The following is an 18,007-nucleotide window of genomic DNA, read 5'->3' on the forward strand; positions in this document are numbered from 1 at the left end:
GAGAATCCCATCTTGATTATCGAATACGCTTCCTCTTTCAATTACTAGTTTCCAAAAGCTATACAGAATGGTTTGGATGGGTCGATGAATCATTCCACATATAAGATTTCCACTTTTGTGCCCTATTTCGTCATTTGGAATAATCTTCAAGGTTACTACTGTGTTAGCTCCTGTGACATCACCGCCTTTCACGGGAAGATGCATTATCTCGCAGGATTTGTTGGCACCACACGCAGCGGAGATCAGCGCCCCGTTATCTCCTACCGTGCGTCGACAACCGACAACACGGTATAAGAACGGTGTCAAAGTACCTCGGGCTCTCTGCGGCTCTGTTTGGGAACCACGCCTACACCGATCCTCAGAGAGACCATGGACCTCCGCTGCCTGTGAACACCCATTTCTTTGTGGCACAAGCAGCAGCATCCCGCTAGAGGCCTCTCCCACAGGTTACAGTTTTCCCTGTCAGGAAAATGGCAGAGCCGAATGGAGCCACCAAGAAACGGCCGGGCGAAATGACGGCCGAGGAGGAGGAGCAGCTGTACCGTGACCACCCGCTCACCGACGACACAACGTGCGGCTACGGCCCACTGCGGTCTGCCTTCCTGCAGAAGTTCGCCAACAAGAAGGCCTTCGTCTTCCTCAACGGCATCGTGGGGTGCATTCTGTCTGCCACATTCGCCTACTACAACGGCACCATCACCACCCTGGAGAAGCGGTTCAAGATACCCAGTCGCAACATAGGTAAGTAGACGAGGACCGTTGTGTTGTAATACGAGACGTGTTTTTTAAATAAGTACCGTTTTGAAATTAAAAAAAAGACGTGCTAAGCTATCTCAATAATTTTATTTTTACATGAAAGCCTGTACCTTAATCTACTCACTGACGCCATCACAGTCTGATTCTTCCTTGCTTACGTTGTGTACTGAGTGTTTAAGTTGCCTCCGACAATCGTGAGTCCCGCCGACTGTGAAGTACGGGCTGTTATAAGATTTCTTAGTGCTAAAGGCCTAAAAGCGATCGATATTCATCGTGAGATCTGTGCAGTTTACGGAGAAAACATTATGAGGGATGGAATGGTAAGAAAGTGGGTGAGAGCATTTAAAGACGGCCGCGCAATGTGCAACGAAAGTTTGGTGTAGGAAGTGAACAATAAGATGAGAGAAAACAGACGCTTTACGATTTCCTCTTTGCAGGATGACTTTCCTAATGTTTCTCGTAGTGTTTTGTATGGCATTGTGCCGGCCGGTGTAGCCGAACGGTTCTAGGAGCTACAGTATGGAACCACGCGACTGCTACGGTCGCAGGTTCGAATCCTTCCTCGGGCATGGATGTGTGTGATGTCCTTAGGATAGTTAAGTTTAAGTAGTTCTAAGTTCTAGGGGACTGATGACCTCAGAAGTTAAAGTCCCATAGTGCTCAGAGCCATTTAAACCATCTTGTATGGCACTGTGACCGAGCACTTGAATTACCGAAAATTGTGCGCACGTTGGGTACCGAAAATGTTGACGGATGTGCACTAAACCAAACGTTTAGACAGTGCATTGGCTTTCCTTGAGCGGTACCACACCGACGGTGATGATTTCTTAAGCCAAATTGTTACGGGTGATGAAACATGGGTGGCCTACTTCACACCAGACTCAAAGCAACAGACCATGGAAGTTGAGCAAGGGCATCGTTTTGCTGCAAGACAATACCCGTCCACATGTGGCGAATCAGACCAAAGATCTCATCACATCTTTTCGATGGGGCGCTCTAGATCATCCTCCGTACAGCCCCGATCTTGCGCCCAGTGACTACCCATCTTTTCATGCATTTAAGAAATACCTGGGCGGTCAGTGTCTTCAAGACGATGACGAAGTCAAAAAAGTGGTGATGCAGTGGTTAACAACTCAGTCGGCAGACTTCTATAGGAGGGTATTGCAAAACTGGTACAACGTTATGACAAGTGCCCCAATATTGACGGAAATTATGTAGAAAAGTAGATTAAGGTTCCAGGCTTTCATGTAAACATAAAATTATTGAGATGTCTTAGAACGTCTTTTTTTAATTTCAAAACGGTACTTACTTAAAAAAACACGCTTCGTAGATCTCTCCTTCAAGTACAGAGGCATCCATATGAGTGCTTTCAGTTTCTTATGTTCGAATGCGTTATCAGTTACTTACGACGCTCGAAATCTGGTAGAAAATCCAAAGAGTTTCTGGTCGCATTTAAAGTACACCGGCGGAAAGGCACAATCAATATCTTCACTGTGCGATAACAATGGTAATGTTACTGACAACAGTGACACTAAAGTAATGATAATAATTACGGTTTTCTGAAATTCCTTCACCAAAGGAGACGAAGTAAATATTCCAGAATTCGAAACAAGAATAACTGCCAAAATTAATAATTTAGAAGTAGATGTTCTCGGTGTAGCAAAGCAGCTTAAATCACTTAATAAAGGCAAGGTCTTCGGTCCTGCTTGTATATCAGTCAGGTACCCCTCAAGGTGTGCTGATACAATAGTTCCATATTTGTCAGTCATATACAACTGATATACATCTACATCTCCGTCTACGTGATTACTCTGCTATTCACAATAAAGTGCCTGGCAGAGGGTTCAATAAACCACCTTCAAGCTGTCTCTCAACAGTTCCACACTAGAACGGCGCGCGGCAAAACGAGCACTTAAATTTTTCTGTGCGAGCCCTGATTTCTCTTATTTTATCATGTTGATCAATTCTCCCTATGTAGGTGGGTGCCAACTGAATGTTTTCGCAATCCAGGGAGAAAACTGGTGATTGAAATTTCATGAGAAGATCCCCTCGCAACGAAAAACGCCTTTGTTTTAATGATTGCCACTCCAATCCCTGTATCATGACTGTGACACTATCTTCCCTATTTCGTGATAATACAAAACGAGCTGCCCTTCTTTGTACTTTTTCGATGTTATCCGCCAGTCCCACCTGATGCGGCTCCCACATCGCACAGCAATACCCTAGAATAGGCGACCAAACGTGATATAAGCAGTCTCTTTAGTAGACCTGTTGAACCTTCTCAGTGTTCTGCAAATGAATCGCAGTCTTTGGTTTGCTCTACCCACAACATTATCTATGTGATCGTTCCAATTTAGGTGATTTGTAATTGTATTCCCTAAGTATTTAGTTGAATTTACAGCTTTCAGATTTGTGTGACGTATCGTGTAAGCGAAATTTAGCGGATTTCTTTTAGTACTCATGAGAATAACCTCACACTTTTCTTTATTTCGCCGGCCGCGGTGGCCGTGCGGTTCTAGTCGCTACAGTCTGGAACTGTGGGACTGCTACGGTCGCAAGTTCGAATCCTGCCTCGGGCATGGATGTGTGTGATGTCCTTAGGTTAGTTAGGTTTAAGTAGTTCTAAGTTCTAGGGGACTGATGACCTAAAATGTTAAGTCCCATAGTGCTCAGAGCCATTTGAACCATTTTTTTTTCTTTATTCAGGGTCAATTTCCACTTTTCGCACCAGATAGATATCTTATCCATATCATTTTGCAATTCGTTTTGGTCATCTGATGCCTTTACAAGGCGGTAAATGACAGCATCATCTGCAAACAATCTAAGACGGCTACTCAGATTGTCTCCCATGTCGTTAATATAGATCAGGAACAATAGAGGACCTATAACACACTTCCTTGGGGAACGCCGGATATTACTTCTGTTTTACTTGATGATTTTCAGTCTATTACTACGAACTGTGACCTTTCTGATAGGAAATCACGAATCCAGTCGCACAACTGGGGCGATATTCCGTAGGCAAGCAATTTGGTTGCAAGACGCTTGTGAGGAACTATATCGAAAGCCTTCTGGAAATCAAAAATGTGGAATCAATTTTACATCCCTGGTCGATAGCACTCATTACTTCGTGAGTATAAAGAGCTAGTTGTGTTTCGAAAGAACGATATTTTCTGAATCCGTGGCGACTATGTGTCAATAAATCGTTTTCTTCGAGGTTCTTCATAATGTTCGAATACAGTATATATTCCAAAACCGTACTGCAACTCGACGTCAGTGATATAGGCCTGTAATTCAGCGGATTACTCCCACCTCCATTTTTCGGTACGGATCTTTCTGTGAGGGAGCGGTTGTAGGTAAGTGCTAAATATGGAGCTATTGTACCTGACTCGTATACAATCTGGACCGGAGGCCTTACCTTTATTAAGTGATTTAAGCTGTTTTGCTACACCGAGGATATCTACTTCTATGTTTCTCATCTTGTCAGTTGTTCTTGACTGGAATTCAAGAATATTTACTTTGTCTTCTTTGGTGAAGGAGTTTCGGAAAGCCGTGTTTGATAACTCTGTTTTAGTGGCACTGTCATCAGTGACTTCACCGTTGTTATCGCGCAGTGAAGGTATTGATTGCGTCTTGCCACTGGTGTGCTTTATGTATGAGCAGAATCTCTTTGGGTTTTCTGCCAGATTTCGAAACAGAGTTTCGTTGTGGATATTATTAAAAGCATCTCTCATTGAAGTACGCGCTATATTTCGAACTTCTGTAAAACTTTGCCAGTTTTGGTGATTCGCTCGTTGAAAGACCCATACCTAAAGACTGGAAAGTTGCACAAGTCAAGAAAGAAAATAGGAGTAATCTGCTGAATTAGAGACCCACATCACTAACGTCGATTATCAGTAGGATTTTCGATCATATACTGTATTCGAATATTGTGAATTATGTCGAAGAAAGCAATTTTCGACTAACTTCCTACCTGGATTCAGAAACTATCGTACTTGTGAAACACAAGTAGCTCTTTATTCTCACGAAGTAATGAGTGCTAATGACAGAGGATGTTAAATTGATTCCATATTTTTAATTTCAAGAAGGCTTTTGACACAGTACCTCACATCCGACTTCTAATAAAATTGCGTGCCTATGGACTGTCGTCTCAGATGTGAGACTACATACGTGATTTCCTGTTAAAAAAGTACGGTTCGTAGTAACTGACGGAAAGTCATGGAATAAAACTAAAGTAATTTCTGGCGTTCCCAAAGAAGTATTATACGCCGTGTATTGTTCCTTATCTACATAAACGATTTAGCAGAAAATCTGAGAAGCACTCTTAAATTTTTAGCAAATGATGCTATCATTTAACGTCTTACAAAGTCATGAAATGATAAAACAAATTGCAAAACTATGCTGTTAAGATATCTGTCTGGTGCGTAAAATAGCAATTGAATCGAAATAATGAAAAGTGTGAAGTCACCCAAATGAATACCAACAGGAACCCGTGAAACTTCGGTTATACGAAATGGAAATGGTGTAAGACTATTGCTATGCGCTTTTTAAAAGACAGTAAGAATTAAGGCTGATTAACAGCTGAACCCTCCAGTTTGCAGCGAGCAGCAGGTTTCATTAAGGAACAAGTTGACAGGTTCTTTGACAGACTGGGTCAGCTGATGGACAAGTTTATAGCGCATAACACCCTCTCACTGACGACACCCTGCGGTGATCCGCTGCAGTCCACCTTCCTGCGTATCTACATCTACATTGATACTGTGCAAATCACGTTTAAGTGCCTGGCACTTGTTGGCCAAACAGAAGGCTTTCGGTTTCCTCGATGCTATCGTAGGATGCAATCGAATTAAAACTTTTTTTGCAACGAAATGGTAATTTAAACATTACAGTTTTCATGTGCTATACAGTCCTCCAAAACCTTAAACGCTTTCTCCAAAACCTTAAGCGCTCCAAACTCAATGGGCGGAAAAAGATATTAAAAGATCAGTTATATTCTTATGACATCAAGTTTTATAATTATGTGAAGTAACGTGTGATAGTATTGCTTAGCGGCAAGAATGTTCCAAAACAGTATTTATAAAGTCTACGAATCCTGTACTACCCGACTTTCCTCTATGCCTCCTCTTCTTCTAAACTACTCTGAGGGTCTCCTGACCAGTGGAACTCCAGGCAGCACGAATATGACGAAAATAATCTACGGGTTACTTCCAGAATGAAACTTTCACTTCATACTAGTGGAAATAAAGAAGAAAGTATTTCCAGTCACACGGGATCAACGTGAACGCTACCAACAAATTATCAGAGCATTTGAAGTACCTATGTTACTAAACGGCTAAAACGGTCACGCGGTCACTAAATCACAGCTGCAGATTGCCTCTCTAGCAGCTTTCAGGAGCAACAATTTTTTTTTTTCAAATTTTCTGACACGAGTGACCAAATCCAGACATTTTAAATGCTATCATAATCTACTCATTAAGAGCAATAATGTTACGTTAAAAATTTAACGCAGTAAGTCAAGTATTAAAGTTAGAAATCGTGTTTGTTTCTTGAGGCAGAGTAACACTCGGCACGCAAATTTCCCAGTCCAGTATTTGAGAATACGAGCACTTGGCAACTTCAAACTAACATTCTCCCCTCTTTCTTGCACACTTTAATATGCATATTCGAATTATTCTTATTTTACCTAAATTTCACCTCGATTATTATTAACCATAGGCATAATTTTCTTTTCACTTCCTTACAGGGTGACTAATTATGATCATTAATCAAGCCTGGCAACAATACTTATAATTCAGTCATTCTTATTTCTCACTTTCCTGCCTTTGCGACAGAACGTTATGGCATTCTCCAAAACTACTTCGCCGTGTAGTTGTGTACAATGATAGAAAGAAGAAGGATTCTAGCAATAAGAACATTTGTGTAAAAGGCTTAAAACCGGTTTCTGTACAGACTGGCAGAAAAAGGTAAATTCAGGGTCGTTACTAGCTTGCACTCCACTGTGTAAGGCTTAATTATTCTAATGTAGACTTCGTGTACTTTGCATTACTTCCACTACATACTTCCATCCCCCACTGATGGTGTTGGACACTAATTTCTCTTTTTACTCCAACAATACTTTTAAAAAAATTAAATGCTTCCTATATTGACTACTGGTCAATAAAGAACCTACAGAATTACAAAAGGAATTGCCTTTACTACGCTGTTGGTTTTCTTTATTTTCGTTACATTGTTTCGTAACTAGGTATATTCTAAATTCTGCCTCAAAATACTTCTGCACGTGTGATGTACAGCATGGTCTTTTAATAGACTGACTCATAGGACCATATAAAAGTAAGGCCTTTAGATGTGGAATGCTTACCACCTCCCAAGCTCCTTGAAATAAATGAGAAAACTGTCCTACTTCTTTATGGAGCATTGAATTTCTAGCATGAGTCTGTAACATAACTTCATCCCTTACGTGGAACAAAGCATCTATAGCTACCTCGTTAGGGAGCATTACTTTTTTATTTAACTCCCATCTTGGTAATACACATATCAAAAAAAGTTTTGCAACACCTCGCTTCCGAGAGTTTCGGAACCTGTACGAAAAATTGAAATAGAGATCAACATAAACATCATTTCTGCCCTTTTTATTGCTGATGAAAACGACACATTGCATGTTGTACCACCATACAGTGGGCCGCGCGGGGTTAGCCGAGCGGTCTAGGGCGCTGCAGTCATGGACTGTGCGGCTGGTCTCGGCGGAGGTTAGAGTCCTCCCTCGGGCATGGGTGTGTGTGTTTGTCCTTAGGATAATTTAGGTTAAGCAGTGTGTAGGCTTAGGGACTGATGACCTTTGCAGTTAAGTCCCATAAGATTTCACAGACACACACAAACCATACAGTGGGACCTGCAGAGGTGGTGGTCCAGGTTGCTGTACACAAACAGTTCCTCTGATACCCAGTAGCACGTCCTCTTGCACTGATGCATGCCTGTATTTGTCGTGGCTTATAATATCCTCAAGTTCATTAAGGCACTGTTGGTCCAGATTGTCCCACACCTCAACTGCGATTCCGCATAGTCCCTCAGAGTGGCTGGTGGGTCACGTCGTCCATAAACAGCCCTTTTCAGTCTGCCCCAGGCATGTTCGATAGCGTTCATGTCTGAAGAACAAGCTGCCCACTCTAGTCGAGCGATGTCGTTATCCTGAAGGAAGTCATTCAGAAGATGTGTACGATGGGGGCGTGAATTGTCGTCCATGAAGACGAATGCCTTGTCAGTATGCTGCCGATATGGTTGCACTATCGGTCGGAGGATGGCATTCGCGTATCTTACTACCGTTACGGCGCCTTCCATGACCACCAGCGGCATACATCGTCCCCACATAATGTCACTCCAAAACAGCAGGGAATCTCCACCTTGCTGCACTCGCTGGAGATTGTGTTTAAGGCGTTCAGCCCGACCGGGTTGCCTCCAAACACGTCTCCAACGATTGTCTGGTTGAAGGCATTTGCGGCACTCATCGGTAAAGAGAACGTGATCCCAATCCTGAGCGGTCCATTCGGCATGTTGTTGGGCCCATCTGTACCGTGCTGCATGGTGTCGTGGTTGCAAAGATGGACCTCGTCATGGACGTCGGGAGTTAAGTTGCGCATCATGCAGCCTACTCCGCACAGTTTGAGTCGTAACACGACGTCCTGTGGCTGCAGGAAAAACATTATTCAACATGGTGGCGTTGCTGTCAGGGCTGCTCTAAGCAATAATCCGTAGGTAGCGGTCGTCCATTGCAGTAGTAACCCTTGGGCGGCCTAAGCGAGGCATGTCATCGACTTCCTGTCTCTCTATATATCCTCCGTGTCCGAACAACATCGCTTTGGTTCACTCCGACACGCCTGGACACTTCCCTTGTTGAGAGCACTTCCTGGCACAAAATAACAATGCGGACACAATCAAACAGCGGTATTGGCCATCTAGGCATAGTTGAACTACAGACAACATGAGCCGTGTACATCCTTCCTGGTTGAATGACTGGAACTGTTCGGCTGTCGGACCCCCCCCCCCCCCCCCCCCACCACCTCCGTGTAATAGCTGCTGCTCATGCAAGCTTGGACGGGTTTAGTGACTTCTCTGAACAGTCAAAGGGACTGTGTCTGTGATGTAATTTCCACAGTCAACGTCTAACTTCAGGAGTTCTGGGAACCTGGGTGATGCAAAACTTTTTTGGATGTATGTATTATTTTGTCGTAATTGAGTATAAACGTACTTATATTTGGGCAATATGTCTTATGTAGTGATCTATTCCTCAATAATATTGTTTGGTTACAATTCAGTATGCCAGTAATTTTACGAGGGCTTTATTTCTTATATAGTGATGTTTTCCTCGCCCTTAGTTCACCTATAAAAAAATGGATAGTCGAAGAAACTGCAGATAGTAGATATAGGATAGTCAGAGGATATTGGTGGAATATGGAGAAACAACATATACAGAAGAGTGGAAAAAATTGAGGAACTATTAGACGACCATCAGTTTGGTGTTAGGAACGGTGCACCAGAGAGGCAGTTCTGACGTTGCGGTTGACTGAAGAAAAATCAAGACATTCATAACATTTGTCGACTTGGAAAAGCGTTCGACAGTGTAATATTATGCAATATGTTCTAAATTCTGAGAAAACTGGTGGTAAGCTATAGGGAAAGACGGGTAACGTACAATATGTACAAGAAACAAGAGAGAAGAGTGGGAGACCAAGAACGAAGGTCGCCGATTAAAAAGGGTGTAAAACAGAACTGTAGTATTTCGCTCTTATTGTTCAGTGTATACATTGAAGAAGCTATACGGAAATAAAAGAAAGGTTCAAGAGTGGGACTAAAATTAGAGATTAAAGGATAACAATGATAAGATTAGTTGATGACATTGCTATCCTCTGTGAAAGTGGTGAAGAATTACAGATTCTTTTGAATGACGTCAACAGTCCAATGAGTACAGAATACAGATTGAGAATAAATCGAAGAAGATGAAAGTAATGCGAAGTAGCAGAAATGAGAACAGTGAGAAACTTAACATCACAATTGGGGATAACGAAGGGGATGAAGTTAAGGAATTATGCTACCTAGACAGCAAAATCACCCGTAACAGACGGGGCAAGGAAGATGTAAAAAGCAGACTAGCACTGCCGAAAAGGCCATTCCTGGCCAAGAGAATTCTGCTAGTATCAAATACAGATGATAATTTGAGGAATAAATAGAATGTACGTTGAGAGCACAGCATTGGATGGTAGTGAATCACGGACAGTGGCAATACCGGAATAGGAGAGAATCGAGCCGTGCGGATTGACCGCGCGGTTAGAGGTGCCATGTCATGGATTGCGCGGCCCTTCCCGCCGGAGGTTCGAGCCCTCCCTCGGGCATAAGTTAGTTTAAGTCTAGGGTCCGATGACCTCAGCAGTTTGGTGCCTTAGGAATTCACACACACACACACACACACACACACACACACACACACAGAGAGAGAGAGAGAAGAGAATCGAAGCATTTGGGATGTGATGCTTCAGACGAATGTTGAAAATATGATGGAGTGATAAGAAACTTGAGGTTCTCTACAGAATCGGCGAGGAAAGGAACATATGCAAAACACTGACATGAAGAAGGGACAAGATGTTAGAACAATTGTAAAAACATCAGAAAATAAGACGGAAGGAAGAAGAAATTCACCAAATGTCTCTGAATCCTGTAATCGTCACCTACATGTTCACTCAGAGTATGAACTCTCTGAGATTACATTCAGGATCTAACCGGCTGTCTCTACACTTCACGCTCTTCCTTCTCTTTGTCCAATTCCGTGAGACACTCCGAATGTACTTAAACACGCTTATGTAAATTATCAAGTGTGCTACAGCCTCCTGTTTGAATCTTAAAAGACTACAAAATCAATGGCTACTACTTTCTACCCGGAATTCTTTCCTTCAATTAGACAAGCCTTTTTCTCGCTTCTTACCAAAAGTGAGTTTTACTCTGTTAATGTATTTCATGGATTCTCATCTAGTTATATTTGCATTTATGCCAATACGTAGATTGTCTTTATATTTTCCGAGATCATTGATCAGGTTTAATCTTAAACTGGGAAGATACTACGCTGATTACTTTACGTCATTACGCAGCTGCGCTTTGTCAGCTCGAGATTCATTAATGTGAAAATGGAATTGAGCTCTAACCTCGCATGTCTTCTCAGGAATCTCTAACTTCAAAAGTAAATTACCATTAGATGTTGTCTATGAGCTCTTAGAAGTTACTTTCTCAATAACAGCATTATTACTATTAAATGTTATCTCAGAGAGCTTATCAGGTATATGCTCTGAGATCTGATTAGAGAATTGCTTGAAAAGAGCCTGACAATTATCAGATATTTGTTCAGATATCTGACAAGATATTAGCTCAGAGATTTGCCTTTTAAATCTCTATTATTATTGGACATTTGCTGAGAGAGTTCGCTTTTCAAATGTCTTATTTTCTTTTCGCATTTCTTTTCGATCCTTTTCAAGTTGATCTCTTCTTTGAACATCTGAATTCTATCAGATTCCGTTTTTAGTAAATATACTGCACCATGCGCTAATAACAAATTAATCAAATATCATTCTTGTCTATCAACGCCAATTACTAATACCCATAACAGTCAAGATTACAAGAAACAGCTTTTTGCACTTCAGTAATAAAAGTCGCTGCCGGTTTGAAAACGACTCACCGTTATATTTTGCTATTGCGGTGAGTTGGTTTCACGATGCCAATGACCGCCACCCTGCTGCCTCCGACTCGCCGCAGTCAGGTGGACTGCCGACGGCTGCTCTCTGTCGGATGCCGAAGACCGTAGGTGTTGCCTCGTAGGCGTCCGCTGCCCACGACTGCTGGCGATGCCTCGAAGTCGTCGGCTTCCCGCACCGACGTACTCGTAGATGCTGCCCTGTCGACGCCGTACGTGGGCAACTAAACAGCACCTGGACAAATTTACGATTACTGAGGAAGCGAGAGGTTTCTCGCCCTCTACCGACTTTTCGGCGGACTCGGCCTTCCCACATCGGCCAGTCAGTCAATATTCTACAGTACTCTTCTCTTTTAGCGACGTCTTGTAGACGTTAGTCGTCACGAAGAGGTAGCGTTATTTGATTATCTCCGGTTGTTTTACTTTGGAGTTCTGGCACCTTGGTGACAAGCTGAGGTGTCCCGCCCCGATGCTGGCAGCGATGACGTCCTCCACTGAATACGTTCTCTTTCATTTGATATAACTGTCTTCAATAACCCAGAGAGCCCGGGCGTTGTATTCTGATGTGGTAAAATGTTGTTCTCTTTCTTCAAATGTCTTCATTCGTTGATATTAATGACCGTATTAATCGCTGGGACCACACCTCACATGAAAATTTCTTCGTAGTTTTTTTATGTCTCCCTTCATGGAAAAGGGATTCATATTTCTGCTTATATACAGGAGGTTCGTTTAGTATGCTTAGTTGAGAAGCTGCTCTCTTTAAAATTTCTGATAAATCGTCGTCGTCACCTACAATACAAAAGTGACACATCGTGTCGTTAAAATTCGATCGACGACAATACTACTTAACACTTATGCTGCATAACAACGAAATAGATCTCATTAAACTGTTATCTTCATAAATTTCAGTTAATATCTGCGATGAGAATGTTAGATTTATTACACCATAAAATTCATCTGTCCATTTTCCTGTGTCCCACGTGCCTCTAATCTGAAACTGTTAATGAGTAAGCCTCACAGATTCTATAGCTGGGCGTAAAGTCCGCGTAGGCGCACTGTTCTGTGTCTACTTGTTGATGATCACTGAGATGAAATTCACGTAAGAGCAATAAAATGAAACTATTTTTTTATGTTGCTTGAAGATCGTCACTCCAAAAGGGGTTAATTTCTCCTTCTCCTAATTTTTCAAAACTTTCAGTCTCACACTTCTTCGCAGTTCGATTACACTTTTACTACAAGTTACTCTGTGCATCATATTTCAAAATTTACTGGCTCACTAATAATTTCAGAGCACACAAAAGGTTAAAATTCACATTTTATATCCCCTCTACTTCGGTCATTATCAGTTATTTCATAGCTAAAATAGCAAAACTCTTCTATTTCTTTTAGTACCTCATTTCTTAATCTAATTCCCTCAGCAGCGCCCGATTTCATTCAACTAATACACTTGTTTTGCTTTTGTTGACATTCATCTAGTAGCTTCATTTCAGAACACTGTCCATTCCGTTTAAATGTTCCTCTAGGTCCTTTATTGTCTCTGACAAAGATTTTATTTCTTTTCCCTGAACTTTCATTCCTACTCCTCACTTTTCCTTGGTTTCAAAAAACGGTTGAAATAGCTCTAAGTACTATGGGACTTAACATCTGAGGTCATCAGTTCCCTAGACATAGAACTACTTAAACCCAACCAACCTAAGGACATCGGACATCACACACATCCATGCCCGAGACAGTATTCGAACCTGCAACCGTAGCAGCAGCGAGGTTCTGGACTGAAGCGCCTAGAACCGCTCGGTCATAGCTGCCGGCGTCCTTGGTTTCCTTTACTGCTTGCTCGACGCACAGACTGAATAAAATCAGGGAAAAGCTACACCCCATTCTCACTCCCTTCTCAACCACTGCTTCCCTTTCATGAACTTAGACTTTTACAAATGTCATCTGGGTTCTGTACAGGTTGTATAAAATTTTTCGCTCTTTTTATTTTACCACTGCTACCTTCAGAATTTCAAGGAGTGCCTTCCAGTCAAAACAGTCAAAAACTTTCTCTACGTTTACAAACTCTATAAACGTAGGTTTGCTTTTCTTTAACCTAACTGCCAAGACAATTCATACTTTCAGTATTGCCCAGAGTGTTCTTATATTTCTCCGGAATCCTGAGGTCTGTTTCTACCAGATTCTCCATTCTTTTCTAAATAATTCGTTTCAGTACTTCGCAACCACGACTTATTAAACTGATATTTCGTTAGTATTCACACCAGTCAGGATCTGATTGCTATAGGATTGAAATGATTCCATTCTTCTTGAAATGTAAGGGAATTTTCCCCGTCTCACGCATATTGCACACCAGCTCCTTATGTTTTGTACTGCATGGCCCTCTCAAGGATGTCAGTAGTTTTGAGGGAATGTCGTCTACTCGAAGGATCTTGTTTCGTCCTAGGTCTGTCAGTGGTTTTCCAAATTCTTCTTGCACTATCGTATCTCACACCTCATCTTCATCTGCTTCCTCTTCCCTGTCTATAACATTCCTTTCACAACTTCTCTATAAATTGCTTCCACCTTCCAGCTTTACCTTTTTTGCTTGTTACTGGTTTTCCACTTGATCTCTTGATATTAAGGCAGCTGCTCTCTTTTCTCCAAAGGTATCTTTAATTTTCCTACAGGCGGTATCTGTCATTACCCTAGTTATATTTGATTCTATATATATGCATTTATATTCTTGTCATTCCTTCTTTGTATTTTACAATTTTATTTTCTAGACGTCTGTATTCCATCCCACTTGCTTAATTTGTTGCATGTTTAAATTTTCTCCTTTCATCAGTTAAACTCAATATCTCCTATAATAACAAACTATTTCTACTAGGCCTTGTCTTTTTACCTATCTGATCCTCTGCTGCCCTCGTTATTTGATTTTGCAAAGCTATCCATTCGGTTTCTACTGTACTTCTTTCACCTGTTTCAGTCAATCGTTGCTTGATGCTCCTTTGAATATCTCAATAACCTCTGGTTCATTCGATACAGATCCCATCTTCTTAATTTCCTACTTTGCTCCAGTTTCTTCAGTTTTGGTCGACAGTTCATGACCAATAAATTATTATGGCCAGAGTCCACACCTGTCCCTGGAAATGTCGTACAGTTTAGAATCTGGTTTTTACCGTTATATAATCAATTTGAAGCCCTCTAATATCCTCAGATCTCTTCCCCACATACTGCCTTATTTCATGATTCTTAAAGCAGGTCAGCGATGATTAAATTATGCTCTGTGCAAAATTCTATTAGGTAGCTTCCTCTTTCATTCGTTGCCCCCCTCCCCCCCCCCCCCCCCGCCCTTCCTCCTCAGTGTACATCCGTTTTCTGTTTATCCATCTGTTCCTTTTCCTGCTATCGAATTCTAGTCCAAATTTTCCTCTCACTTAACTATCTGACAAATTTAATCTTTCCATCATTTTCGAAGCTAGTTGGCGTATACAGTAGTACTGCTGTTGCATCGTGTCTATCTCGGCTGTATAATGCATTCACTATGCCATTGATAGTAGCTTGCATACATTCCTGATTTCTTATTCGTTCTTAGACCTGCTCCTGCATTACCCATATTTGATTTTGTACTGTCCCTGTATTCACCAGACCAGAACTCCTGTTCATCCTACCACCTTACTTCATTAATCACTACTACATCTAACTTAAACCCCTCCATTTCCCTTTTTATATTCTCTGACCTAACTACTTGATTAAGGGATCTAACATACCACGCTCTGATCAGTAGAATGCCAGTTTGACTCCTCCTGATGTCTGGAATATTTTACTCAAGAGGATGCCATTGTTATTATGACATACAGTAGAGCTACATGTTCTCGGGAAAAGAAGTAATAACTGTATTTTCTCCTTGCTTTTAGCCGTTTGCAGGACAAGCACAGAAAGGCTATGTTGGCAGTTGTTGCAAGGACGGACATCCAGACTCTTTCCCCTGTAGCTTCTGAAAATGTTTCTGCCCTCTTCAGGAACGACAGGTTTGTTTAGCCACTCCACATATACCCCTTCGCTGTGGCTGCACCGGTGGTACGTCTGTCTGTATAGCTGAGGCAAGCAGATCACCCCAACTCGTGGCTGAAAATCTGGGTAATTGCTTAAATACGGTGGGTCATATTTATTTTCTCATCCTGCCTATTTCCAATGTGTGATCCGCCTAAAATGAGCACGGCATCGAAATGACAGAACGCTATACCTACTCTACTGCATCTATGTCTAATTATATATCTATCTCTCTAGGGCTGCATCTACAAACCACTACGGAATAGACCCACTTGACAGTTTATAACTTGAACGTGACCAGAGCTGGCTGGTCCTCTGAGTTGGAATCGGTCAGTATCTGTTTACAATCTACTGAAGCGCACATAAGCTGTTCTGTATACTTCTTTGGGCCATTATCTCTGTCAGAAATCCTGCAGTGGTGAACTACTTAGTCAGAGCTTAGTTGGAACCATCAGTCTGTCTGTCTCCCCTCTCTCCTCAGCTCATATTTCATTATCTACAAAACATTTGTAATAAACATTATTCCTTTTACTCAGTTTTCTTTTATTTTTTTCACTTCACAATCAATGTAAATGAGTTCTCAGCAGGTCATTGTTTTTGAATCTCCGTTAGAACTTAGCAAATCAGTTCAATGAGCCACCACCAACCTATAGACAAATCGTTGGACTTTACGTGTATGGTGTTGGTCTTTGCAATAAATTAACTGAAGTCGAAATGGGCTCCATAATTTGACAAGCAAAACTTCTGTTCAGTGCTTACCTGTGGGACAAATATTAAAAGCCACCCTTTGTTTATAAAATACCGTAACAGTGTAAACATTGGTAATTGGTTCTTCAGTGGGACGCACTTTTGCCATATAACATGGGACTTTTTCCTGACAGCAAGCTCCGCATTGAGCGAACAGTGCTTCTGATTCTCAAGTTTCCCTGAATGCCAAGTGGTCCGAAGTCACATAAACACTCATTGGTGTTCTATCACAAGAAACTGAGCAACGGAAATGTAACTACTGGCCTTCAGATCGTTCGACCTTGGAATAAACTTTACTAAATGCTTCGTAGCATCTTACTCCAACTGGTACATGAAGTTAATGACTACAGGAGGTGAGATGGCGCGCTAGTATGCGCGTTAGGGAGACGTTTAACGAACTGAGTTGATTCTGAGTTGACGTTTATTTACAAAATGAAGCGTACTCTTGAACTTCAGTAAACATTTAGCATGTATAAAACCCTAACACTTCTGTTCCTTAATGGGGAGACTACCATCATTATCCAGCAAGGATTCAGTTGACTAAATAACGCAACATGGACGCTCATGCGCCCTCACAAAAAGATTCAAACTTTCACAGAATAACCGAAGGAAAAGTTTACCATTTTCTAATAAAGGCTGAGACATCAAAAGTGGCTTGTGGCTTGCAGAATAACGAAGCACGAAATTTAATCGGGATCCCGATACATCAGATGAACCGTGACCCTATAATGATCAAATTCGGCCTCTTTGAATCTAGTTAAACGATAGCAAAATTATCACTCATGAGAGCCCCATAATGCTTCTGGTAAGTGACTTTAAAAACTATAGAAAATTCCTAACACGAATAGCTTCAATTAGCTCCCCTCTAAAATTATTTCCGAAGTGCGTACAGAAGGAGACCTCATACTCACTACTCACCAGCACAGGGTCTACTCAGCTACAAACTAACCCCGCAGAAAATTCAGCCTGCCTCGCCTACATGCGCAAAGTCCGAAAAAACTTCGTGTGGGCGAACTGACCGGTTGACAAGTCGGATTTTTCGGTGAGACCCTGTGTCTCCTCCAATCAGAAGGTAGGAGAAACATCTGTTTCCTTTGCTCAAAATTTTTCATCTGTTAAACGTCTAAAATTTGAACAAGCGTTTGTGTTACACGTGAATCTGAAGGAACGATTCTCGAAGTTGCATAAAGGAAAGAAGAAAGCTCGGGTAGATAGGTACCGCGCCAGACTGGCGTCTCAAGCCACGTTCGAAAATCGTACTCAACGGTCGTTCCACAGGCCCTGCTACAAGGCTGAACCAAGAAAGCCCACTTGAATTCACTAACGTGTATGGATTTTCAATTCCAACCACATTCATACAATTTAGCAGACGTCCATATTTAGGAACGGTGGTTAAAGTTTAATGGGATGGTGGCTACCAATAGTAATAAAAATGAAAATAACACACACGTATCTCAGATGTCAGAGTGATTTTCCCCTCTCGGTATGATACAAGTACGAGAAAACATAGGCAGAGGAAAGACACTCTGTCGAACTGTATTAAAAACTACAAAATCTTATGAAAGGTGGATAGACTGCTGCTTTTCAATATAAGCATCAGACATTTCATTACTATCACACATTTCTTGAGGGTTTTTGATGTGATAGTAAACATCTCGCGAATCCGCAAGTCACCGGATTCCTTGGCGGTCACTTCAAGATGCCCGCAAGATGAAATCTGCCTCCCATCGTGACGTGAACTGGGTGGATCTG

General features: G+C 41.7%; 1 protein-coding gene across 1 annotated transcript in view; it reads left to right on the forward strand.

Moving 5' to 3' along the window:
- The first annotated feature begins 337 nt into the window (after positions 1–337).
- The window catches only part of LOC124617794 (solute carrier organic anion transporter family member 74D-like), a 107,200-nt gene continuing 89,530 nt past the window's right edge, over positions 338–18,007 (forward strand). Inside the window, exon 1 of the mRNA XM_047145294.1 lies at positions 338–741. Within this exon, the coding sequence (XP_047001250.1) occupies positions 471–741 (271 nt within the window). The 5' untranslated portion in view covers positions 338–470. The remainder of the gene's footprint in view (positions 742–18,007) is intronic.

The sequence above is a fragment of the Schistocerca americana genome, chromosome 1, assembly GCF_021461395.2.
Source record: "Schistocerca americana isolate TAMUIC-IGC-003095 chromosome 1, iqSchAmer2.1, whole genome shotgun sequence".
In the NCBI taxonomy this organism is placed as follows: domain Eukaryota; kingdom Metazoa; phylum Arthropoda; class Insecta; order Orthoptera; family Acrididae; genus Schistocerca; species Schistocerca americana.